Source organism: Ornithodoros turicata, chromosome 7 (genome assembly GCF_037126465.1).
Source record: "Ornithodoros turicata isolate Travis chromosome 7, ASM3712646v1, whole genome shotgun sequence".
Classification (NCBI taxonomy): Eukaryota; Metazoa; Arthropoda; class Arachnida; order Ixodida; family Argasidae; genus Ornithodoros; species Ornithodoros turicata.
In genome coordinates, this window is record NC_088207.1 from 58,028,658 (window position 1) to 58,054,760 (window position 26,103).

General features: G+C 45.1%; 1 protein-coding gene across 1 annotated transcript in view; it reads right to left on the reverse strand.

Annotated features, from left to right (window-relative positions):
• LOC135401733 (apoptosis-stimulating of p53 protein 1-like) overlaps positions 1-25,209 on the reverse strand; it is a 58,242-nt gene extending 33,033 nt beyond the window's left edge. Inside the window, exon 1 of the mRNA XM_064634288.1 lies at positions 24,118-25,209. Within this exon, the coding sequence (XP_064490358.1) occupies positions 24,118-24,960 (843 nt within the window). The 5' untranslated portion in view covers positions 24,961-25,209. The remainder of the gene's footprint in view (positions 1-24,117) is intronic.
• Between the last annotated feature and the right edge of the window lie 894 nt (positions 25,210-26,103).

Genomic DNA, 26,103 nt, shown 5'->3' on the forward strand with positions numbered 1-26,103 from the left:
ATTGGTGTGCATGAACAAAAATACTTTGAATTAAACCGCCATCCGTGATATGTCGAGTGATACCAAATCTTGCGACATACACAGGGCGCAATTTGTCAAGAAAGAACCGCTAACTATTTCTTACTGCGTGCGGGCGGAAAATTGCTAAGTTAGCTAACTTATATATCCTTATTCCATCAAATTCATGAACAGCACATACTTACGTAGACCACTTACGTATTCACATCACATCACATCACATCACGTAGACCATTCGCGAAGTTCAGTGCCTATTTGCAGTTTTGGGGAGTAAATTTCGGGTTGAGGGGACTAAAATCGGGAGCAATTGCAATCTAGGGGACTACAAGCTGCAATTCCCCGTTTTACTGCTTTTTTTTCTCCTTAGAGTGTAGGGGGCGACAGTATCGGCCCTGTCGTCTGCTACAGAATATCTTGTGGCTGAGTCCCAGAAAATACCTAATCGTAAGTAGAGCACCAATACAAATGATGTATAAACGCTCACGTGACAGCAGGAAGCTATGACGTCATGCACGACTTCCGCTGGATCATATCGCTGGTATGAATACAAGGTTATACGGAAATAAAAAGACGTGAAAGACGAACAGACAACCTACGAACGAGGCTCTATCTAGGGCCTGACTTTTTCGGGTTTTATTTTTGACCAAATTCGGGGGCAAATATCGGGCGATATTTTTCATTCGAAAATTCGGGTGCATTCGGGTTAAATCCCGTTACGGCATATTCTGTCGTCAGGAATTCGGGTGTTATCGGGTGATTTTTTTTTTGTTTAATAAAAATTTGTCTTAACATGGAACTAATGTTCAGCAATGTTATCAAACTTTATTTCAATGCACGCTTACGAGTGTGCCACGCGACCCGGATGTTTTCGGGTAGATTCGGGTTAAACCCGAATTTTACAGATTTCGTTCGGGGGGTAAATATCGGGCGGATACGGGTTTAACCCTAAAAAGTCAGGCCCTATCTATAACCAATCGGGTAGCTCACTCTGCAGCCGAATGGACGGATATATAGAGAGGTTTTCTCAGACATGTATACGTTTCATGAAGGAATATCGATGGAATTGCGAGAGTAATGAAGTTTTAACGTTTCGCAACGTGCCCCGCATGAAGAAAACTTCAGTGGGATCCGGCAAACCCAATCAGAATACGTGAAAGGGGGGGGGGAGGGAAAAAATAAAGCAATGAAAGAGAAGAGAGAGAGAGACGGAAGAAAAATAGTGACGTTCATAAGGTCGTGGCTAAGCTGACTGACTTACTATTCTCACTCAAAGCTTAAAAGACAACGCGCTCGTACAGGCAAAAAATTAAAAAAAACATGCAAACAAACAAGGCGTGCTTGAGCTCTGCTTCTCCTGCATACACTACTCCACTGCAGTGAAAGCACGCTTCACAGGAGACCGCCACGGACGTACGGACGGACGATATGTGATTTGTATATCTTCACTCCCAACTTGTAGAATACATTCTACAGAGAAACAAACAAACAAAATGAAGGAGAGAGACAGTACCTCGAACACGCCAAAGCTTTTTTTTCTCTCTCTCTCTCTCTCTTGTCCTCGCCAGCTTTGTCAGCGACCTACGGTTACGCAGTTATTCGACGAAGGACTAGGTAGCCAGCGGGACAAACAGGTATACCACACGGGGGATTAGCGCAGTAAGAATGCGTAAGAAGATCGAAATCGACGGGACAGGATCAATATGCAGGGCTGCTTAACATTCTTCTGCCAATGACGACAGCAACCGTTTTCGACTGTGTGGTATGGCCCGCTTCATTAATTATCACGTGGACACGACGTAGAGCAAATATTGACCCGATATTGAGCAAGCAATAAGGTGCTAATGCATCAGAAAGGCAGCTAAGTAAGTTTATCTCTCTCATGCACACATCAATAGCGAGGGATGCGGGCTGCCGTGACCGAAACTGTGTAGCGCGTTACGTGATGTGCAGCATGCAGCGACAGAGACTTTCACTCTCCCCCGACGTACTTCAGTTTTCCGAAAAAAAAAATAAATAAATAAATAAATGAACACCGAACGGAACAAAAACACCAAAGTAAACGTGTATCGTTGCAAAACACTCGAAAGCTGGGAAGTTAATCCTCCAGTCAGACCCATGAAACCGAAAGTTTGGAAAAGGGGATTTATATGCTTCGCCAAGGTGCGTTTCTCGCCCAGTTCGGCGAGTCATATATTTGGCTGCCGCCATCGGCTTAGCCTCTTCCGAGTTTGTGCCTCTTTAAAGTGGAAATTCTGAAAGGGGATTCACTCTGTTTTTGGCGGGTAATACTACGGGCAAATCTTCGAAATGCGGGATCTACAAGGGCAAGTGTTCTCTTTAATTGGCGGGCATATCGGATGTGACTCTACCGAGCTTCAATGCAAATTAGAATCACGAGCTAATCAAGGAGGCTTAAGTTACGCGACTATTCGAAGATGTGAGGGGAGTGCGTGGATTACATCAAATGGCGGAGGACGTCCACATTTGACTTTTCATTCTTTTTTTTTGTACTTTTTGGGAAATAAAAAGGAACAAAAGGTCAATGGGAAGGTTAAGAGCCCTTGCGATGATCTCTAAGAGAATACTTATGCACGTAAAAGATTTGATTTGAAATTGAACCGTTTCCAAGGATTCTTCGCAGAATTTTCTCGGTTTCTGCCACGACCTTTTTGTTGTTTCTTTCGTTGTTGTTTTTTGCGCTTCGTGAATGTTCGGCTTAAGGAAGACAACCGGTTGAATCATCACGTAATAAAACGATAACAGGTGACACGAAGATTATCAGTTAACATAATGCTCAACCTCCAAACCTTAGAAGAGTACCACATACGGTAACTGTGATAAGAATTTCGTAAAAATAACAATTCTCGACTTTATGTCGCGAGGTGCCGCCCGCGGCTCCGTAGCGCGCGCCAAAATCTCAGCACATGGTGACGTCCACGAGCAACTGATACCTATGTACCATGTTTCTTTTCTTTTGTTTTTTCGTGTCAGCGCCGCGAAGCAACTATTGCTATGAAAGGCAAACAGATGTGGACAGATGGACAGCATGGATGGATGGAGAGGACAGCACGAAGGAGTGTGGGGGGCCGACTTCAGGAGGAACTGTGTCCACATTTGCCTGGAAAGTGTTCGGAAAACCAAGGGAAAACCTCAGACAGCACATCCGGTAGCAGGATTCGAACCCACAACCTTCAGCACGACCTTGACTACCACCAACGAGCGGGACGCCCGCTCTGTCATGCCGCTATAGTATATTAAGTAGTAGGTACCAACTGAGTACGTTGCGGGCAGCCTCGATCAGGTTCGAACCTGCAACCTTTGGAGTTGTAGGCTGACATCCGGACACCGAGGCCCTTTATCTCTTTAGTATACGTATGACAGCGGAATTTGAATTTATTTAAACTTAACAAAGCTTAATGAGTAGTACAGTCCATACACATGGAATGGGAGAACATCTCAGACTCTTCACATTATGTTCTTACTCATGTCTGACGCGCACGCCAGCCTTTTACATTATACTGACATTAGAAAGTTTTTGGCGCATCGTACGCTATCGACTTTGAGTACGTAAGAGATAGTGTGGTGGTTGTGCGCAATGCGCGAAGCTCACTTTTGCGCGTGCGCAGAACCACAGACGCCATCTCTTACGTACGCCAAGGCGACAGCGTATGATGCAGTAAAACTCACTAATACTGTACTATACGTATCTAGTTGTATGTAGTATGTGTATGTATATGTAGTGATATGAGTATGAGTCATATGAGTAGTATGTATATAGTAGTATATACTACGTACTATAGTACTACCGTAGTACTAATGTACTACTCACCATACGTAACTTCGTGTGAGTGCACGTTGGGTTGCGTGTGTCCACTTGATCCTTCTCGTATAGGGCCGGTCTTAAGAAGGTATGAAACGCATCTTCAAGAAGAGGATGCGGAAGGCCCATCACTTAATTCTCGAGCACTTAAGCTCACTTACTGAGCCAGGAGAGGCGCGCGAATTATCGCATCACACCCGAAGTGGCACGTGATATATGAAGGACGCTTTAATTCGGACAGATTAGCCACGGCGGAAGCCGTGTCTTTTTCATAATTACACTTTAGTGCGACTATTCGTATGCGGTAACAAAACCTTTATTAATCCCACGATTATTAATAATAATATTAAAGGGGAAGCACAAAAGATAAGCAACGGAAGAGAATTTTTAAAAACAAAAAACAAATTCCCCCGTCAGCACAGCGATGCAGCTGTGCGCATTAGTGATGCAGAGACATGGACGGATGGAGAGGTGACTATAACGGAAGGACTGGGAGAGAAAGAGAGAAAGAGAGAGAGAGAGAGAGAGAGAGAAAGAAAGAGAGAGAGAGAGAGAGAGAGAGAGAGAGAGAGAGGGTAGTGGTAGCAGGCGTTCCGGGCTTACTTCACGGCATACTGTACCGACCGACATCAGGGTTGTTTGGTTTTAATCCACATGGATTTTATCCGGTGGAGTTTTTTTCCCACACAATTTATTCTAGATTTCTTTAGAGATTTTGTCCAGATGCGACGTGAAAGGCAATCTTAATTCAATGTCATCCGGAAAGCTCCCGCCTTACTTTATTGTAGTGTTGGCTGTTTACAAAAGCCCAGGTTAATTACATTAACTTCTAACTTTTTTTTTAACTTTGTAACTTTTTAACTTGACTTTTTGAACTTTTCAGATTTAACTTTTCTCCCGTTTTCTTCTACTTCTGCCCATTCAGGGAGGGGCTTTCTTCTGCTTCCTGGTCAAGTGAAGTACGACACCTAATCCAGGCGAGTAACTTCTGCACCATTCACCCACGTGTGCATGGGACTCTACATTTCGGAAAACGATGGAAACTCAGTCAATGTTACTGGGACAGGCAGTTTCATAAACCGAAACTGTGAGAGGTCATCCGAAATCAAGAAGAACAGCAAAATACATTTGTTTTTACTTTGTGTCACATTTCTAGGCTCGTCTATATTCTGCCAAAATATCAAAAAAGATCTGGGTTTCATCCAAAAAGGCCCTTTGACCTTTTGATCTTTTTGGAGAGGATCTTTTTAAAAATATCCGGATCTTTTTCAACCGTGACCGACACCCGCCTGAAACGTCTGCCGGGAAGCACAGAAAAAAAAGAAACTCCATAAAAGTCACCTGCACCACTGTATACGCTTCGTACGGGACCGCTTTTCAACCTCTTCAAACATTCCATTTCATGTAGGCCGGGTGCTGAATTTGAAGTTTTTAAGGGGAAAATAAAAACTGAAGGGAAAGTTCGTTCTAAATGGTGCTTTCTGATTCAGTATATGAGATGAGGTGCTTTTTTACGGAAGTCAATTTATGCGTCACTCTATTCTCCTTGCTATGTGGATACGAATATAACGGCAGAAAAGACACGCGCGAACGAGAAGTGGTGGTGGTGGTGGTGGTGGTGATAGGGCTTGCCGTTGTCGGCCTCACGTATGTGGGCAACGTCACGACTCACGCCCTGGGGGAATGTGCGTCCTGGGCCGACTTCTATGGGAACTGTGCCGACATATGTCTGAAAGCGTGAAAGCCTCAGACGCGAACGAGAAGACGTGTACTGGAAACGCTTCCAAAGCGTGCCACTGAGAGCGAAACAGCGGAAAACAGCGTGTTTTGAACTGCACATAGGATGCAGCTCGGCAGTGGTATCTCCGAGATCAAAGCGTGGGATGTGGCGAATCACGCTCACAGGCGGCGCTGTCTCAGGTTTTCATCGAGTTTTTCGGCAGACTTTCCAAACAGACTATTCTGCGCTCGTCAATGTTGAGCACATCTTCTTGTGTTTCTCAACGCGTCGGTCACCATTTTAAAGCCTCGACCTGCCTGACTCGAAGCCTGCAAGATACCACAGTTACCCAAATATTTTGTATGGAACATCTCCAAACCATGACCTCCTCGATTCCTAAACACCGGCCGTTTCAAGCGAGAGTAGTATTTCATAAAAACATTAGGGAGCTTTAGGAAACCGTGAGCGCCCTCCGATTCCTTTTCCGTAACGGTATCAGCCAATCAGCTATCGGCGTAGCAATAGCTCATTGGCTGATATCGATACGGAAAAGGAATCGGAGGGGGTTCACGGTTTCCTAAAACTCCAGATTCACGTAGCAATTATGGCCTTCCTTGTCGTACGTACAGTGTTGTGTTTGTGGCGGCGTTTTCGTATTCATGTCCATGACGTCCGCTTATAATTCGTGTAACTGTATATAACATTAATATCAGGTTGTTGATGGTTGTATTATCTCATAACATGCTACAGATGCAGGCTTGCTGGTGGAAAAACTCCACACTGAAAAGGTCTGAGCAAAGGGGAAAAAAAAACGACTCAAACTATCTTCTTAAATTTTATCCTCACGTGATCAACCCACGATATAACGCCTCCGGATCATTATCCTATTTACGATGAAACACTAGATAACTAAATAAAAGGGGGGGGGGGAGGAGAGAACGCGGATTGAAGACTACAGGTTTTCTCGCTCACTTTAATCCGACTGCCACATTTTTAATCTGTGTACCATATGAAATAGGAAGTAGTACAGGAAGAATGTCAGATTTTCACACACACGATAAGAAGTCCCGATTAACTTTCCAGAATACCAAGCTATTTCGATCGGCGTCGGAGCTAAATACCTTAGCGATTAAGTTTGGTCGTCGGTGGGTAAAATCGAACGGCGCTCGGATTAATTCATATGGCACACGGATTAAAATTTTTGCGCTTGGATTAATTCATGTGATGCCTGGATTCCTTTGCGCGGCACCCGGACAAAAATTTTGACATCTGGATTATTTGATATGGCAGATAGATTACAAATTTGGCAATTGGATTAAAATGGGCGGGGAAAACCTGAAGTTTCAATATCAAGGAGCTGAAATACAGGATTACGCATTCTAGCGGAAGTTTCAAAATCGGAGAAACTACATCGCATTTCACGTTCCTTGGGGTAGCGGAGGCGCAAAGTACATTCGTCACCCGTGTTGAAAACTAACTGCAAAAGTAATGCAAGCAACAGGACAACATCATCAACATCAGCAGGAATGAGCAGCACAAAGGAGCATACATAAGAGTTCACGCACGACTGCTTTCGATCTTTCTTTTTCTTTCTTTTTTTTTCTTCGTTCATGGACTTGGCGTGCATGAAATAACTTGCGCTCCCGCAGGATAACTCAATGAAGCGCCATTATGCGATTGCTGGGAAACGGCATAAATTGGACGCGGTGGGTAGCACGGTTTGTTTGCCCTTTCAATTCACTGATGCAGGAAGAGATAACGATATTTGTACAAGGTCCCCTGAAACGGGCTGAACCTTCGATAAATACAGCAGAAGAAAAATGTTTAGATTATTTAATGCGTTAAAGTATTCAGTTCTCACGAGCTTTTTTCGCAAGTAAATTATCACTGACCATCATAAGGTGGCATGTACAGGGTGCTTCACGAAAAATGAGCCAAAGCTTTAAAAAAAATGGTCCATCGCGCACCGGACGGACTGTATAGCGTTACCAGTGGTGTGAGGATACCAGTGATGGCCACTAACTACTTCTACAGTAGTTTAACTATAACTACTAACTACTTTGTGATTGAGTAGTTTAACTAGTAGTTCAACTACTTTGCAGGGGAGTAGTTAAAACTACTTTTTTAACTACTGCAATGTAGTTTAACTACATCTATAACTACTTAACGGTGTCCACCAACACCAATCCCTTGTAGTGTTCTTGGACCCCTAAATATGAATCACAAGCAATAATAAACTTTGGCTAAAGCCATTGCTAAGATCGTCAAATACAAAGCTTGCGGCGGGATTCTTTCTGTGCCTACGCGATAAACTAAGTTGCAGAATTATTTCACAGCAAATGAGGCTTCACTAGACAAGCATTAAAAGCGAAGATTTAGTACACATGGACGAAACAATTGCTCTGCACCTCCGTTCTCATCAAACAAGTTGCTCAAGGTAAAGGTCGGAAGCACAATCGTGCCGTAAAGATTGCGGCAAAATCGGAAGTAGTTGGCGCCTTCAATAACCTAACTACTGTAGTTAACTACTTAAAATAGTAGTTTAACTAGTAGTTGCCACTACATTTCTGCAAGTAGTTGAAAACTACTTTTTAACTACAATCAGGTAGTTTAACTACATGTAGTTAACTACTGGCCATCACTGGAGGATACTCAAACTATTTTTGTTTTGTAATTACCTAGTTAAGTAAGTAAAATTAATTAGTCAGTTTTTAATTTTAAGGATTAGAGCCAAAATGTAAATGAGAAAGTTGTAGCGGGCGATACAACGAGACGAAACCCGTTGATTACAACTTTGTACCTGTAACGGATCCTATTTTCCGGCTCCAAAAAGACTAACTTTCGGGTTTGCAAACAAACGACGCGGGACCTGTCGCAAACGCGCGAGGAGTCAGTAGACAGTTAGCGTTGGTAACGTTACCGTGTCTATCGGAACCAATCGCAGTCGTGCGTGACTCAGAATCTTATCTACTGGTTGGTTCCGGTTGATACGGTTCGACGCAAGCAACGTTATCAACGGTTGCCTAACGGGCTAAACGCATGGAGCGTTTTTCCGACGTTTTCAGGACGCGCGCGCGCTCGGCGTGCGTGTGACCTCGTAAAAACCAGTTTTTCAACGCACGCGGAGGGCGTACGCCGGAATTTGTCGACTACAGATATTCGCGCGCGTCTGGATGCGTTTTCCGAGAAGTAGACAGAACCATGGCCGTCGTGCTGCAGACAAGGTGGCGTATGAGCAGCTCGCATACATTTTTGGGACATTATCCATCACACTAAATTTACGTGAACATTTTAATGGTATCTGGAATGAAGGAACGCAGGAACTACAGGAAAGAAGATCATCTGCACGTTCTAACAGACATTTGTGGTCGACGAATATAGCAACAGTGGCGTGCGTCACTCGCTCCGTACGCGTCCCATGCGTTTCGGGTGGTCGCGCTCGCTGGCGTTTCTTCGCCGCGTGTGCAAGGCCATGGCGTACGCGCGACGTTTTGACGCTGAGAAAACGTACAATGCGTTTCGCCCTTAAAACTTTCTAATGTCAATCCAAAAGGTCAAACCAAGTTAGTTCGTTAGTTAGTTAATAAATTAAAGTCAACGTCAAAATGCCAATGAGAACCGTGACTAGTGTTCGTTCGAGCATAGATTGAGAGGTTACACGTCAAAAAGAACTCGTTACAAGTTAAGTTACCGTGTGAAAAATGTAACTAAGTTAATAACGAAGTTCTTCAACCTGAAATGTAACTCGCAGTTACTGAGTTACTTAAAAAAAAAGAACGAGTTACTTCCAAGTTACTTCGGACACAAAATAGCATTACGAAGGAGCAGCGTGCGTGAGCAGTGGAGTTAGACATTGAGTTGCCTGCGGAGGGGTGCAACACGCTTAGTTGGTTTATGTCCAAGAATAGACCTCTCCCTGTTTGCAAACAAATGACGTCATAGTGTTCGGCAGCGCCACAAAAATTGAACTACGCTCGATCCAGCCACGGTCTTGAGGGGATTACGATATGGTCCCTTAAATGGACGCGACCCTCGGTCCTGCTTTTCTTTCAATGGGAGCCAGCGAACAAGTGCCCGTTCGTGGAACCCAGTCCTCCTCTTCCGATTTGTTTCGGTTTCAATCTGTCTACCAATGTCATGATGACTTTTCTCTGGTAGAGGTCTATTCGAACGCTTCGCATCTTGCTGCCTGTGGGCGCACAGTGGTTCAGCGGTTCTTACTTCCCGAATAAAATACTGTCATTGATTGAATATCACGTTTTATGGCAAAAAATGCCACGAAGGAACCGGAGAAAATATGTGGACGTGAGTGAAAAGAGAGTTAAAAGTAACTTGGAACTTAACTTAAGTTACTTTGGCAAAGTTACCTAAAAAAGGAACGAGTTCTTCTGAAAGTTACCACGGCGCAAAAGTACCGAGCTAAGTTACAAGTTACCAAAAAAAGGAACTTAGTTACAGTAACGCGTTACTTGTAACGAGTTACCTTGAACTCTGGATAAAAGGACGCTCGATAGCGCTGTGATCCGGCACTCCTGGTGCGCCTGCGACAGGTCCCGCGTCTTTGGAACCGGCTAAGAAAGGATCCGTTAGAGGTACAAAAGTTGCAATCAACGGGTTTCATGTCGTTGTATCACCCGCTACAACTTTCTCATTGACATTTTGGCTCTATACCTCGTAATTGAAAAAAAAAAGACTAATTAATTTCATTTAATTAACTGATTAATTAAAAAAAAACAGTCTGAGTATCCTCACACCAACGGTAACACTATATGCAGTTCGTCTTTTTGGTGGGCGATGGACCATTTTTTAAAAACTTTTTCACTCATTTTTTTGCGAAACCCCCTGTATATATATAATGGTGATAATTTGTTGCGGGACACTCGCGAAATGAAATAACCCGCTGTAGTTAATCGCGATAATGATAATTCGTGACTTCACACTGCGAGACGATGATTGTCATGAGCAACGTCGCAGTGGTCGGTCTGTGGATTAATTTTGCCCACCTGAGGGTCCTTCGACGTCCGCCGACATCTCAGCATGCGGCGCACAATAGGAGATGAACAGTATAGACTGAGCTACCGAGTAGACTCTATCGGAGCCCTGTCGCCTATATAGGACGACACACGAAGAGACACTCTTCCGAGCGGCAGTCCCATTGCCCCTCTATTGATTGTCCTGCCTGGTGTCGCTTCGGTGATTTCCCTTCTTCCGCTTGGCCAGAACAGTTATTCTGAGCTGCCACGATGACTCCTCTTCACACAATGGCAACGAGAGAGCGAAACCAAAGGGACAATTTCCACGTGCACAGAAAGAAAGCCGAATGGCTATCAGGACGACAAGAGAGAGAGATAGGAATCGAGTTCGGAACCTTTGTAAAGACCAGAAGGACGTCTCAGCGTTGCCGAAGCAAAACTTTTTTTTTTTTTTTTAATTCCGTGTTGGCACCGCGAATGTAGCTACTAGTAGTGTACACGCAGGGAGAGATGGTCAGAAAGAGTGAAAGACACAGGGGGAAGGGGTTAGTGTACGCGTTCTGGGACGACTTCCAAGGGGAACTGTCCTTCTCGAAACGTATATCTACGGTTCATTTTATATACTTCACTCTGAATTCTGAATAATTCCTAAATCGTTCGAACGTCGATATTAGAGCCGCTCCTCACGTCGTTATCACCAACCACACCTGGAATACACCATTAAAAAAAAAATATTTAAAAAATAATCCAACGACGTTGAACTGAAACTGCTGTCAACCGATATATTTTCTCCCATATAACATTCGGAATTTGCGTGCGGGACATCTTTTACGTTTCGAGATCAAAACTCGTCCTCGACGATCCTCTCGCACTTGGAACAGCGCCTGTCCTCTCCAATCCTAGGTAACTTAGCAGTGCAGCCTGACTCTCGAGAACAATAATTTCCTGCTCACACTATTTGCTAGCCATTAATCAAGATGTCCAGAAGATCTGGCCCTCCTCACACGAGGTAATAAAAAAAAAAAAGAAAAACAGGGAGAAAGTGGAGTCAGAAACGGCGCGTTATCGTGAAGACTGCTGCCGGAAGTTCTGGGTGTTTTTTTTTCTCTCTTTTTTTTCTTTCTCTCTTTAGTCTTTTCCCACCTAAAATTCGGGGGCAGAATCGGTCATTAGGAAGATAGCAACCGAAATGTTTCTTTCATTTTTTTTTTTTTTTTTCCTTTGCGTACGAAGCGAATTGTCACTCTGCCCTGCGCGGTGGGAAGATGGATACGCTTTGGTTATTTAACTTCTCTGACTTTCTCGCAGGCTGCTTTTTCTTGTTCTTTTTTTTTTTACACTCTTTAGCTCCGGAAATAGCTCCTGCGGAATGGGAATTGGGCGTGGCCCTTATTCCACGATAGGCCTAGATATATTTGTCGTACTTCGTATTAATGTGCGCACGAAAGATTGTACCATCTACCTGATGCCACGAAATACGTCTCGTCACTGCACTAATTAGGCGGATGCTCATCATCCTATAAAAATGGTACAAACCGCAACTACTTTAGTTTGGATGAACGTAGTGAGAGGACGCAAGCGATCTGGTTATAACTTTACGTATAGGTAACGTATTCCTCAGTCTGAGGGATACCACCGTTACCTACAAAAAGTTCTCACCAGAACGCTTGCGTCCTCTTACTACGTACATCCAAAATAAAGTTGTTGCGGTTTGTACCGTGTAGAATGATTAGCAAGTTTATATGTTTTTACCACGACTTCTCGTAGCTCACATGGACGTCGGAACTCGTCAGACGCAACTTACGGGAGAAAAGTAGCTGTAATGACGTAATTACGATGATGAAAACGTAATTAATGATGAAAACGCGGGCAGAAACACCCATGGTTCAACGTGCATTTCGGGAAACTAAACATTTTTTTATGCAACTCACGTAGGGTGGCCCATGCTGCCAGGCATCCATCAATACTTACCTGTAAAAAAGAAAGAACACAGTCGTTAGCACTAATATAAAATAGCAGTATCCATAAACAACCAACGCGGAGCAATACTATACAGCAAGACGCCCGTGCATTACCAGTGCAATGTCGACCTCGAGAACTGTTCACGAACGGGACATTCCTGGCAAATTACAAAGCCCGCTTTAATGGAGCCGCTTCCGTAAACATTGCTGTCGGAAACTGCTGTGTGCCAGACCTGCGGTTTAAAAGACGATAGTCTCGGCACCCATCCCAATGGTACATTCCACACGGAGAGGCCCACATTCGGGGCGCCCATAACATCGGGTCAGAGTGCAACTCCGCTGTCGGGATGGACTCTCACCTCGCTTGGCAGTCGGTTTCCTTCGAGCATCGGAGCCACTCGCTCGTACTCGACATGTAGCCTGATTGATTGATTGATTTTAAAAGAAAAAAAAAGCCTTATTGATCAGTATTAATGTGTTATGTTGCTGTAACCCACTCGGATACACTTCAGAAACTTTCCTGTTTGTTTGCAGGCGCAAGTAGTAAGCATCTCGTTTCGCTTGCATACGATGAGCGTAAACAAGAGAGTGGTACCGTTATTATAATACACCGAAAAATACAACTAAAACACAAAGAGGTGTTTCACCGTGCCGTATAGACGCACCCACTCCCTTTTAATCCCGCAAGCAACTAAGCTGAAAAAAAAGTAAATAACAACGGAGAGCTGGACGAGTTGGTGAGACGTAATTCAACATCAAAGGCAGTGCACACAGAACACACGGAAAACGTCTTTCATGTGTGTTTGCACACTATACCTTTGATAATGAATTTTGAAAAAGAAAAAAAAAATAGTGGTTTGGCTCGGTTCGGTAAAAGGAAAAATATGGATGTGTGGGCCCGTCTCTTGTATGATGTAGAGACACTAAATTGAGGGTACAGAGCATCGCATTCCTTTTCCGCGCCGGAGCCGCCGTTCGGTGTCCCCGATTGGACCGATCGTGTCACGTGGTTTCTCCTTCCAAGAACGCGCCGTCCATGTTGAGTCACCTGCATCCAAGACACCGGTTTCCTGGGTTGCTCAACTGCGCGTTGTTTTCTACCTGAGAAGGGGGAGAATGGCGTCCCATTGCTAGGCGACGCAGCCGCGCCTGACTCAAGATGGCGGTCTTGCTCGCCGGCGTGGCTCAATGTCGCTACTCTGATCCGTATTTAGGGACTCTTGTGTGATGTACTTCCTTGATGTCGAGAGGCCAGCCGTTGACGTAGCCGTCCAACGCACTCCATAGCCCTTCACGGCTTACGCTATATGGTTCGCAACTGATAAGTATTTGATCGGAAAAAGAGCTGCTATACGTTCAGTCTTTGTATTAAATGGGAGAATGAAGTAATGAACGGTAATCATGGTAGGAACAAGAAAAAAATGGGAACGTGGTCAACAATGAACGCTACAATTAGTTAAAGGAAGAAATATAAATTATTACTCAAGATCCGGTCCTCGCGCGTGCAAGATATAATTTAGGGCTTGATAATGAGAAGAAGAAGAAGAAAAAAAAAAAAAACGTTTTTCCATTTTAGGATGACCCTCCAGGGTATCCGACGGGTTTTGGCCCCCTCTTTCTCGGGACTCTCCCCCTCTAGAGACTACTCTGCCTTAATCTGGCTCTATTCAGGGAAAATAACGAAGACAGTTTATATTTATGGAGGGTCCGTTAGCGAAATCCTCCCTTTGTACGACTCCTTCGTGGCTCTGGTCTGCCTCGACCTAAGGCGAGGGAATGTTCCACGTGTGAATTCATCACCCGGGGCTATACTTTGACTTTGCCGTTTGTTTACTTCTTTGCGAATCTTTTCTCGACAAAATGTACTCGACGATTTTTTCGTACGTTTTATTCTATTAGCATGCTGTCGTTCCAAACGCACATCATCATCATCAAACAAACAACAACGAGCAACACAAGCACACACATCAAAGCTAGCAGCTTTTCAGTCTTGCTGCCCGCGTTGTATAGGAGGAGGAGGAGGAGGAGGAGGAGTGTCGTTGGGAGGAACCCGAGAGGGTTGCCTGCCTGATTGATTAGGCGGCATGTTTCTCGGGAAGGGAAAGGTGGTGGAGAGGAGGAGAGGAAAGGGTGAAGTGGAAGACCGAGCGGAATCCGCTCGGGGGGAGGATAGCTGCGTCCATGGGCCGACTTCAGGGGAACTGTGCCGGCATACGCCTATTACACATCTGAGGGAAACCCAGGAAAAACCCCAGACGGCACAGCCGGCCCGCGGATTCGAACCGCGGACCTCCCAGTCTCCAAGCGCACGCGTTACCGCTGCGCCACCGGAGCTGGTCCGCGTTGTATACGATGTAAATAAACGAGCATTCATTCGTTCATTCGTCATGAAGCCGTGACTTGCTGAGCTTCGAGAGCGTCGTGGCCAGTACGCTGTAGAAGTTAATCCTCGATTGTACCCTCACAATTTGGTTCCTTCTCTATTTTTGCTGTTGTCGGAGTCCTCGTCTTGTTTAATTTTCTATAGCTTCTATAGCCTTTTATGTCAATGTAGATAGGGTTTTAGAGAACACAGTAAAAATAATTGTCTCTACACTCTTAAAAAAAACGGTGTACTGTAGTGTAGCTCCTTTTTTGGGGAGTACACCCTTGCCATGGATATCACTCCCCCTGGAGTGTATAATTACTCTCCAATAGGGAGTTAAAGCGTCTCCTCACCCATAGTCAAGGGGTACCCTCATAATTTGGTTCCTCTACACTCTAAGAAAAAAAAAGGAGTAAAATGGGGAGTAATTGCAGCTACTACTCCCCTAGTCTGCAATTACTCCCCATTTTAGTCCCCTAACCCGACATTTACTTCCCAGGACTGCAAATTGTCACTAAACTTCGCGAATGGTCTCCTGAATGCAACAGGCTAGGTAAATATGTGCCCTTGGTCAATTTGAACGACATAAGGCTGTATAACTCAGACAACGTAGCCATTTTCCAGCTACACAGAGTAAGAAACAGTTAGCGCATCTTTCTTCGCAAATTGTGCCCTAGTATGGCGCAAGATTTTATATCACTCGATATATCACGGTTGATGGTTTGCTTCGAAGTATTTTCATGCATGCAAACCAATTATGTACCTGGGACTCTTACAACAGCGCGTGAAATGCAGTCTCCACCCTGTGCGATTCATTTACTCCCGTGCATTTACTTCCGAAAGGGACTATTTTTTGTGGCAATGCATTTAGTCCCCAAAAGGAGTAAAAGTACTCCCTTTTTTCTTAGAGTACTTCCCTCACTCCCTGAATGGAGTGAGGAGACTCCTTTTTTAGAGTAATTTGTAGTCTCCAAAAAAGAGTGATATATGTGGCAAGGAAAAGGAATTAAAGTACACCTTTTCTCTTTCTTTTTTCTTTAAGAGTGTACCTACAGGAGGCCTCGGACCGTACCTTATGTACAGCAGAAACCGAAAGCCTCACTGACGGTACTTGTGTGTGCCGTGCATGAGAGCGGCACCAGTTTATGCGTTCCCTATTTTCGACGTCTCTATATTACCTTTTTATGCTCCGTACCGAATACAGCAATATTCCTCTTCCCGTCGACGAACTTATCGAACTCTCGCCACACGCGTGAGAGAGGCGAAAAAGAAAACTTATTACATCCACACAAGAGGGTTTCCCCTTTAAGTGAAAGACGTTTTCCTTTTCCCGTTTCCTTGACACGCGATATTAAACAACATTTTTCTTCCGACGAAGAACACGTTGAATTTTTACAGCTTCTTTTTCTTCCTCAACGCGGCGATAAACAGACATCATGTTGTTTCCTGGCATTGCCGTACGAGTACGTTTACATAACTCCGCATACGTTACCTCATATTAAATTTCTGAAAAGCGAGGAACGATTCCTGTTTTCTTTGACATTGCCAAGACACGTTTCTTTTTAGCCATATTGCTTTCCAGTATCTCGTGCGCCCTCGTTTATAATGCGAGATGATGATGATGATGATGACGATGGTGGTGGTGATGTAGAATGCGAGAGTTGATGTTGTATTTGAAGGTTTGAATAGCGATCTGTGTAACTGGTGGCCGCAACCAGCCTTTGCAGCTTACCCCGATGGCTGCGTATAGCCTTGTTTTTTTTTGTTTTAGTTTTGCTGTTTCGCTTGCGACAGTCATCTCTTAATTGGTACTAATTTTCCTTCTTAATATTATTTTTACTAACGACTTTCTCGGGACGCATATTATCCCACCCTGCCTCCCACTCTTACCTGCCCTCCTTTCTCCATCTGTTTACGTATCTACGCCTCTTACGGCCACAGTTGCTTTGCGGTGCTAACATTGAATAAAAAAGAAGGAAGAAGCTCACAGTTTTTTAATTGAGTCTCGTCACAGGATCGTTCATGCTGCTGGGTTACATCATCATCATTATCTGGTTGTTGTCCCCCAACGACACACGCACACTAATATCACCCCTAAAAAGGAATGTGCATATCCGTGTATTCACGTGAACCACGTTCCTCAGAATACCCGAGCGGGAGATACGAAAAACGTCATAGCTTTCTGCCTAGAGATAGCGTAGAGATAGAGATAACGTAGAGATAACGTCACGTTTTCTCGTGTACTGCTAACCGTGGGGAATACCCAACGACGCCTATAGATACAGAAGGCATGCTTATTGCCTCCTCTCCCTCGTCTGCTCAGAATTCGTCTGCTACTGCAATCCGCCGTTCTGCGAATTCGAGAACTTGCAAATGATTGCAGCTAACTTGGAACTTATAGACCCGAATATGTAGACAAAAAGTGCAACACGCTTTCCAGAAAATCAGTCTTGACAAAGATATGGGACCGTCTCGCGCTTTATTTTAGAGTTTTCCCATTTAGTACGCGAAGACGTTCAATCAGTACTCGCAGACGACGGTGGATCGTGTCCATGGCTACGACCGCTGGAAGCACGTTTGTGATTCGCTACCGCAGTTGAAAACGCGATCCTGATTGGCTGACTCTTAGTTGTTACGTCACGTCGACGAATAAGCAGGCTTTCCTCTATCTAGGTGGTGTTAGCCGTAGCCACAAGACCCGTAGCAGACGACAGCGCTGGATCTTTTCCTGTCGTCTGCTACGAATGCGCACAGACAGCACTTCCGATACTCCGGCACTGTGCGAATGCTCTATATAACATGCGGCGGAACTTCCTGCCCCGTGAGTAGTTTTTTGTTTTTCTTCCCCTAGAATATTCCGTGGGGACGTTGCTCGTGTAAATACACGGTACGGTTCGTCATTCTTTTTTCTTCTTCGTTTCAAAAAGTATAGGTCTGCGTTGAATAGAATGGTATCTATTTAAAGCGAACCGTCGAAGGCAGCTGGCAACCATTCAGTGGGACGGTTCCCTTTAAGTGTAAAGCGTTGCAATTGAGCCCTTCCGTTGAAAAGCCACAGAATGACTCCGAGGCCCAGACCGGAAATTACTTCTCCGTGCGAGGAAATTAAAACGGCAACTGCGGGCACCAAATATCGAGCCGGCCTCAATGGCTTCTCAACCCTTTAAGGTTGGAGGAATCAGAAGAACCTGCAATCTGCAATTCATCCAACTGGAAACAGCTGCAAAGCGCATTTCGACTCCAAGGAATACACGCGCCTATTTCCATTTTCTATTAATTTAATATACGAATAATATACCACACTATTTCTAGAAAGCGCACAGCCGGCCGGTTTATGTGCGTTACGGCACCCATCACACACACCGTAGAGACAATACCGCTGGTAACTCGCAACTAAAGTTTATTGGGTCAGACAGTACTTAAATATATAACATGAACAAAAAAATCTGTTCTACACTCTAAATCTTTTCACACCTTTAAAGGTGTAACAACGTGCATGGCGCACGCCTTTTTAGGTGTAATTTTGGTAACATCATAATGGAGCACGGCTTCGCACAAATTTTCTTTACTCGAGTGTTGTCTGTCCTCCAAAAATTCAGTCTTGCAATATCTCAACATTGTTCAACAGTATTGTAGACACTTGCGCGTGCTCGATTATCGATAGCGATGCATATATGCTTTAGCTCGTACCTACGATATCCAAGACATAATGAAAGCAAGATTTGGACTGACACTTGATCTTTAGTAATGCTTTCCAAATTTTGTAAAATATCATCCTGGAGATGCAATGTTACGCAACCAGGTTGAATGTTCATAGCGCACACCTTTAAAGGTGTGAAAAAGTTTACAGTGTACACCTATAGCATGAACCGTCCTGTTCTAGCATGCTTCTGTTTACGCGATGTTCCACGTAAGGTTAGTCTGCCTATATACTATGGCGACATGTTGCACGTGGGTAGGACTGCGAATAATTTGGACCACCTGGGGTTCTTTTGACGTGCAAGACGATCACTTCAAAGGGCGAACGAATAAGGCAGGATATACGGTGAATGGACAATGAAGTATGGTTTCAAATATTCGATACCATTCTGCGCTGTAACTGTACACGTTGTACGCAGGATATGCGCTAGGATGTTTCGCATTACTGGTATAACGCATTGTTTTAAAGACAAAAAACAAATAAGAGAGAGAGAGAGAAAGAGAGAGGAAGCCAGCGGTTAGCGCATTCGAAAAGTAATCCAAAAGTGGGGGGGGGGGGGGGGGGGTATATACAATTATTAGAAGTGAAGGTCTGCCAGACCAAGGTCGGCATGCTATTCCATTAAAACCAGAAGTTGAGTTGAGTTGAGTTGAGAGGAAAAGAAGGGGAAAAAAGGAGAAATAGGCACTCATTACGAGAGCCGGCTACTCCAGATCACTTAGGAAAACACAAATGGCTATCTACAATAAAACCAATGAGACCAATAAAACCAGGAAGTGTTGAGGCGAATCGCGCCGCTGTTTCGCTTTTTCGACGACTACATTATTGATTGTTACTTAGCGCTAGAGGCTATATGCTTTTGTGGTTGATCAATGTCGATTTGTGTGTGTGTGCTATAGGCCCGATTTCACCAACTCCGATTAACATTTGAACCGAGATTAACGGTTCCTTAACTCGAATTTGACGCTTAACTCTGCTTCACTAAAGGAAGTTCTTGTCGCTGGATGAACATCATGTCACCAACTAACATTTTAAAGAAAGATTTGAGTGCTAACTTCATGTTTTAGCAACCCTTGATATCGGTTTAAAGTTAACTAGCATTGGTGAAACCGGGCCATAGCCTCGGTTTGGTCACCTTCTACCTAATTTACATGTTCCTTATGTTGTTTAAATGAGAATGATAGAGTGGTGGAGCAAAAAGAGGGATAGAAAAAAAATCACCGACGCAATTTAGGCGATAAAACTATTCCATCGCGCCATTGAGACCCCACCACAAAACGGCTCGTTCTCTGCTGCATGCACAGCGTATAAGACTCATGAATATGGGACGACATAATTAAACGGGGCCAGGATTTAATCAGGGTGTGCAGCCCTATTCATTACTTTCGTCCCCGCTCTCACACACACGCAGTTTGAATTGGTTTCACAGCTCGAAAGGGATTTAGAGCGCAGGAGAACTTGTGGCTGGGTATAATGTTGATTGGTCTCGCCTGGTCACGTGGCCTAGCTTTTAATCTTATTCTCGCTACTAATTAAAGCTTCGTGCACGTTTAAGAGATAGTTTGCTGTCCGACAATAATATGTAGGCTTTCGTTTCCTCCCTAATGCGTTGGACTTTACGCCGACATGAGCGGTACAATTCGTTATCGACATTAGCGGGTAGCGTCCCGCTTGTTTGCGGTAGACAAGGTCGTGCTGAAGACTGGGAGGTGCTGGGTTCGAATCCTACCACCGGCTGTGCTGTGTAAGGTTTTCCCTGGGTTTTCCGAAGACTTTGCAGACGAATGTCGGCACAGTTCCCCGTGAAGTCGGCCCAGGACACATGCTAACCCCCTCTGTTCCCCCACTCCTTCCTGCTGTCCTCTCTCCATCTGTGCACATCTGTACGCCGATCATAGCCACAGTTGCTCCGCGGCGCTAACACGGAATAAGAAAAAAACGTTATAAATCATTTAAATAAAAGACGGTTTGAAATTCCCGCGCGGAGAGACGTGTGCGTGACGTCACTGTGACGAAACTGAGGAGTTTCATTTCACGTGGCGTGAACAGTGTGAACGCTCCTGCGAGACATGAGTGAGCTTTAGTATGCGCAAAACTCTGCGTGTGTCTTGCGCGTGCGCAAAGCCACGAATCAACGCTATCCCTTACGTACGCAAAGGCGACAGCGTACGTTACTTATAGTAAAACTCACTATTATTTCAGAGTTGTTCAAATTTCCACTACGCCGGGGAGCGACGTATTGTCAGCATAATGAACGCTCCCGGAACATGGCGATCATCTTCGTCAGTAAGCCACGGGAGATGCTCGCTCTCTACGTCCATGTGTTCGTCACTTCTTGATGGTGGTGGCGGCGAAAGGCGTCGCTGTTGTCGACCTCACAGAGATGGACAACGTCACGACTAACGCCCTGGGGGAATGTGCGTCCTGGGACGACTTCCAAAGGAGCTGTGCCGACGTACATCTGACTTACCACTGTCTTATCTCCGACATGTCTTCAAGTTGAAAACAGCCAGTGTCAACACAGCACGCAGCAAGAATGCCTCAAATAGAAAAATTGATTTCCTCCTCCTCCTTTTTCTCCCCTTTTCTCTCTCTGGACGTCTCATAACCGTATACTATGAGACGCCGATATCAAAGCAATCGTCAAAGTGCTTAAAAGGATGAACCGTGAGTCCACAGAGCTTCGCAACACCCCACTGTAATAATCTCCAGAGGATACACTGTTTGCGTCCAAATGAAAAAAAAAAAAAAAAAAGCGGCCAAAGAAAATGTCGGCCCCGACGGAGGATTTCGGACCTGGCGAGAGCTCGACAAACAGTCGCTATTCAAAAGGGCCAATTTCGAAAGACGTCTCGTTTCGTGTGTTTACTCGCATGTGACAGTTCAGATGATTGGTTCTTGAGAGAAGCCATTCACTGGGCTATTGTTGCCACGTAAATAAAGCAAACGAAACATCATGTGCTGCTCGAATAGGATGGCCGAATTCGTTCGGGTAAATCGTTTTTTGCAAATCGAGTTTTGCGCACATAATGAATCGGATCGCCCAGTTCCTTCGAACAAATCATCGTTTTTTTTTTAAATCGACGTTTTGCGCACATAATTCTATAGTATACTTAAAAAAAAAAAAAAAAAACTGCACTTGATCGCTCGTATAGCTGGACGGTTTCCTCTCTGGGTTCCACGCGGTGTTGTACCCGCTACTGAAATATCGCATCGCGATACAGATACTCGAAAGGAAAGTTAGGTAGCAAGCGAGCTGGTGGTGACGATCCATGACTTGAAAACCCGAGACGAGGTAGGGACGAAAACAGACACACACGAACACGGTGTTTGTGTGTGTCTGTTTTCGTCCCTACCTCGTCTCGGGTTTTCAAGTCATGGACCGATAGTCGTTACTACTTTGGTTAAAAAGTAGCGAAATACCGATATCGATACTTCCTTGTTGAGGTAACGAAGTACCACTACCGTTACTAAAAAAAGTAAAGCGAGTCGTTACCCGATACTTTTGCTGAAAATACGGAAGTAGTTCCGTAAAATCTGCCACATCGATGTCTCGCTTACGTAAGGCACCCCATTTAGATAACAGCGAACTGGGAGAAAACAGTTTTGTAACAAAAACCAGTATATGTATTTATCATACAGGTTAGAGAGTTTGGTTAACTTTTACGACTACCTGACGCCGTTTCGTTCTTTTTCGTTCGTCAACCTAGTATACGCTTCCCTGTATGCGTGCATGCACAGACACTGTACGGGCGCGTTCCGTTGAAGCACTAGAGGGAACAGTTTTTTTTATTAAGGAACAGTTAACGCTCGGAAAGGTGTAAGAAATATGACCTGTCAGGAAAGGATGAGGGCGCTATAAAAGCATCGGTATCGATAACGATACAAAGATCGTGGTACCATTAAATTGTTACGGAAATTCGTTTGCGAATACCGTTCTTTTTTTGTTTTTTTTTTTTAAGTATCGCTACCCGTACTTCGTTACCGAACAAAGTATCAAAGACGGTAAATCTACTTGAAATTATTATTGTAACGTGATCATTATTGATCCAACTATTAGTTATTTTTAATTAATTTGGGGGTTCCCGCGTGGCTCATTCTGCTCGATCGATAGGAATGTTTTTGTTCGGACATTCCATTTGCTGCACCTGCATCAGACGTCGAAAGAAACAATTTTAAGTTCACTCTGCCTCTTCATAACTGCTACTCTCCTACTATACCAGCAGGGAGCCTGTTTCATTTCGTTTCACATTTTATCAAATTCCAGTTTCCTTTACCCGCCAGGCGACGTTTCTCATCCGCTGAAATGCCCTTGCTCCATTGTTTTTCCAATTTTCAATAAACATATCCCCCCCCCCCGCAATTTTCTGTTTCCCTTCCTTTGAACAGTTGAGCGCACGAAGGTTTAATCCAGTTGGACATTATGCGGTGCTGGCCTCGATTTCTGTGCCCCAGTCTAGTTCCTAACGCTCTATTTAATAATAACGTCGTTTTCAATTTATTTTTATGACTCCGCGCGCGCACGGTTTTACGGAAACACTTCCATTTCGTCTTTTCGCACTTCTTGAATCTTTTGTAATAGGGCGTGTATTCCAGGATTGACTCGGTGTATTAGTTTGGAACATGAAAGTGAAAATCTTGACGCAGCATGCGGTCAATATCCGAAACAATCGAAGAGGTAGTTTAAAATGCCGCTGAGAATTTCAAAAAAAATCTAGGAAAAACAAAAAACAAAAACGCTGCAACGGTACTTTAGCAAATGTACCGTACATTTTTCTAAAAATATTCTACTCTCTATAAAATAGTAATGGTAGTAGATTTACACCTGTCTGCAGAATAGATCTCTACCCGAGAAACGTCATCATGACGTTGGTATAGACAGACTGAAACCGAAACAAATCGGAAGGGGAGGGCTGGGTTCCACGAATGGGCACTTGTTCACTGCCTCCTATTGAAAGAAAAGTAGGACCGAAGGTCGCGTCCATTTCAGGGACCATCGTAATCCCCTCAAGACCGTGGCTTTCGGGCGCGACCTTGTTCACCTCTAGCTTCGAGCGTAGTTCAACTCTACCAAATTGGTGGCGCTGTCGAACACTATGACGTCATTTGTTTACAAACACGGAGAGGTCTATTGAAAAAAAAGTAGGACCGAAGGTCGCATCCCTTTAAGGGACCATCGTAATCCCCTAAGACTGTGGCTTTCGCTCGCGACCTTGTCCGCCCCCTAGGTCCGAGCGTATATAGTTCAGCTCTGACGTCATTTGTCTACAAGCAGGGATCGTCTGCATTATTTCCTCTTCTTCTCTCTTGGCGACTCGCTACGATACTACGCCTCTTGCTACGCAAAATGAAAGCGCCGCCTCTTGTTCATTTCGCGAAATATCATCAGACGAGGTCCTGAACGAAACAATGTTGACGAGCGAACATTCAACAATTGGCATTGCGGTAACGCGAAAAAAGCACACAGTTCCGTTTTTTTGCATTGCTTCTGCCGCTCTACCAGCCTGTCATAACAAAGAGTATGGTGTAGACTAGTATGTGAATGAAATGTTAAGCTCACTCGAATGTAGGTCCTCAGTGACACGATGCTGCTATCCAATGATGGCCGCCTCACTAGGCCAAAGTAAGTCTGCGCACCATCACCTCCCGCATCATGAAGAGGTCGCAGTGTCACCGACACCACTTCACTCTCGTCCTTTCTCGCAGCATCGAGAGCGGAACGCGTCCGCCCACGATCACCACTGCACTGTTCTGTCGCGCTATCCGCAGACCTCGATCTTCTGTGAAATGTGTCCACGTGAAAGTCCAGATTCCGCGGACGCGAACTGGCTAATGATGGTCCACCCAAATGCGGATAGTTGTGAAGGGATGAGGTCCTTCGAAATCTCGGAGGAGGTATCGGGGCTCCAGGGTCTGTCACGTGTGAGGGCACTGAGGATATCTTTTGCCGACAGGGTAAAGCGTGTGGTATAGGAGTGGCTCCACGGCTCGGATTCACGGAGGTAATGACAGTCGGACCTTTCGTCCGTGATGTAGGTTGCGAAGGCAATGACGTTCGTCTAGGTCGTGCAGAGTCGTGCACGTTGTGAGGTGATCCCATCTGTTTCCATTCTAGTGAAGTGCTTTCACGATGAGTATTCGCGACAGAAGCCTTCATCTGTGGTTGTAGATGTGCGGTTCGAGTAGGTAGTGATACCCTTCTGTACCTCGTACAGTCTTGGATATAGTGAGACGCCGTCATCTGATTGGATTGTCCGGCTGAATGGTTATGATTAGCGAAATCTGTCATCCCGTGTTCGACTTGCCGTTGCGGTAGAGGAGAATAATACTGTTGACAGTCCTTGTTACTGTGACGCAGAGAGACGGCATAGAGGTTGCCCGCGTTCCCCACACTGGTAAGCATACTAGGTACCGTGACAGGCGACGATGAGACCTATGCAGAGACTACCTATGCAACTTGAATTCGGAATAACCTGTGGAAAGGAGTCAGAGGTCACAAAGGCAACAATCAACTTGTTATCCTGTCGAGAATACAGCCATCGGTGGTCAGTCGCTGCAGTGGCAACCTTGTGGTATGCAGTAACCTGAAATCGGCCTCACTTCAGCAAAGCTCACAATCATCCAACCCATACAGCACCGGCCTAACATGCACGAGCCGTCGTGTCCAACGTGGTCTCATTGATTCCGCCTTCAGATAGCTTGTCGTAGATAATATCTACATAGGAACGGCGGGGTCTTCACAGGATGATCGTCTGCATCTGACGCACTGTTAAACTTCCTGCTTTCGACGAACTTGGATTTCTTCAGAGACACCACCCGACGCGAAACACCACAGTACCCAACTTCTCAAACAACGCGTGCCAAGTCGCTCGTTCGAATTCGTTCGTTGCTGCCTCCAGCCAGACAAAAGGGAAGGACCTCGTGAATGCGTGTGTACAGAAGGCAAGGCCCGAGTCGAGTTGTGTGAGGGATGCCAGCCGTCAGGAGGGGCGTTGGACAGCGGCAAGTACACGGGCATCGGGTTACCAGGGGCGTGCGAGATGCTTTACAACTGCCTCACGCGGAGAGCGAGCGTTTCCTCTCGGGTTTGTTTTTGTTTCTGAGCAGCATGGACTGGCTCGCAGGCAGCTCTTGCCGGTGAGTGTTCTGTGTCAGTGATGGGCAAAGTACTCGAAAAAAAAATTCCGCTCGAGTTACAGACAAAAGTGAAGCGTGGCTTCCAGGTTCCACTGCAGAAGAAAGCTCCGCTTCGCGGCTGCTTTGTCGACGTGCTGCGCTTGTTTTCCCAAGAGCCTCGTTTCGCATAATTCATCCGCGCCCGGACTACATCTTATTCTCGCTGCACGAGGGACGAAAGTGTCACGGGAGGACGGCTGTCCTTAGAGCAAAAGGACTGCATGTGCTGTACCGAAGCTTTCAATGGGGTTTTCGGCGGACTTTCCAGGTGGACGTCGGCATTGTTCCCCATGAAGTCGGCCCAGGCGCATACTAACGCCCCCCCCCCCCATGTCTCACTCGTTCGTGCTGCCTCCTCTCCATCTGCCCA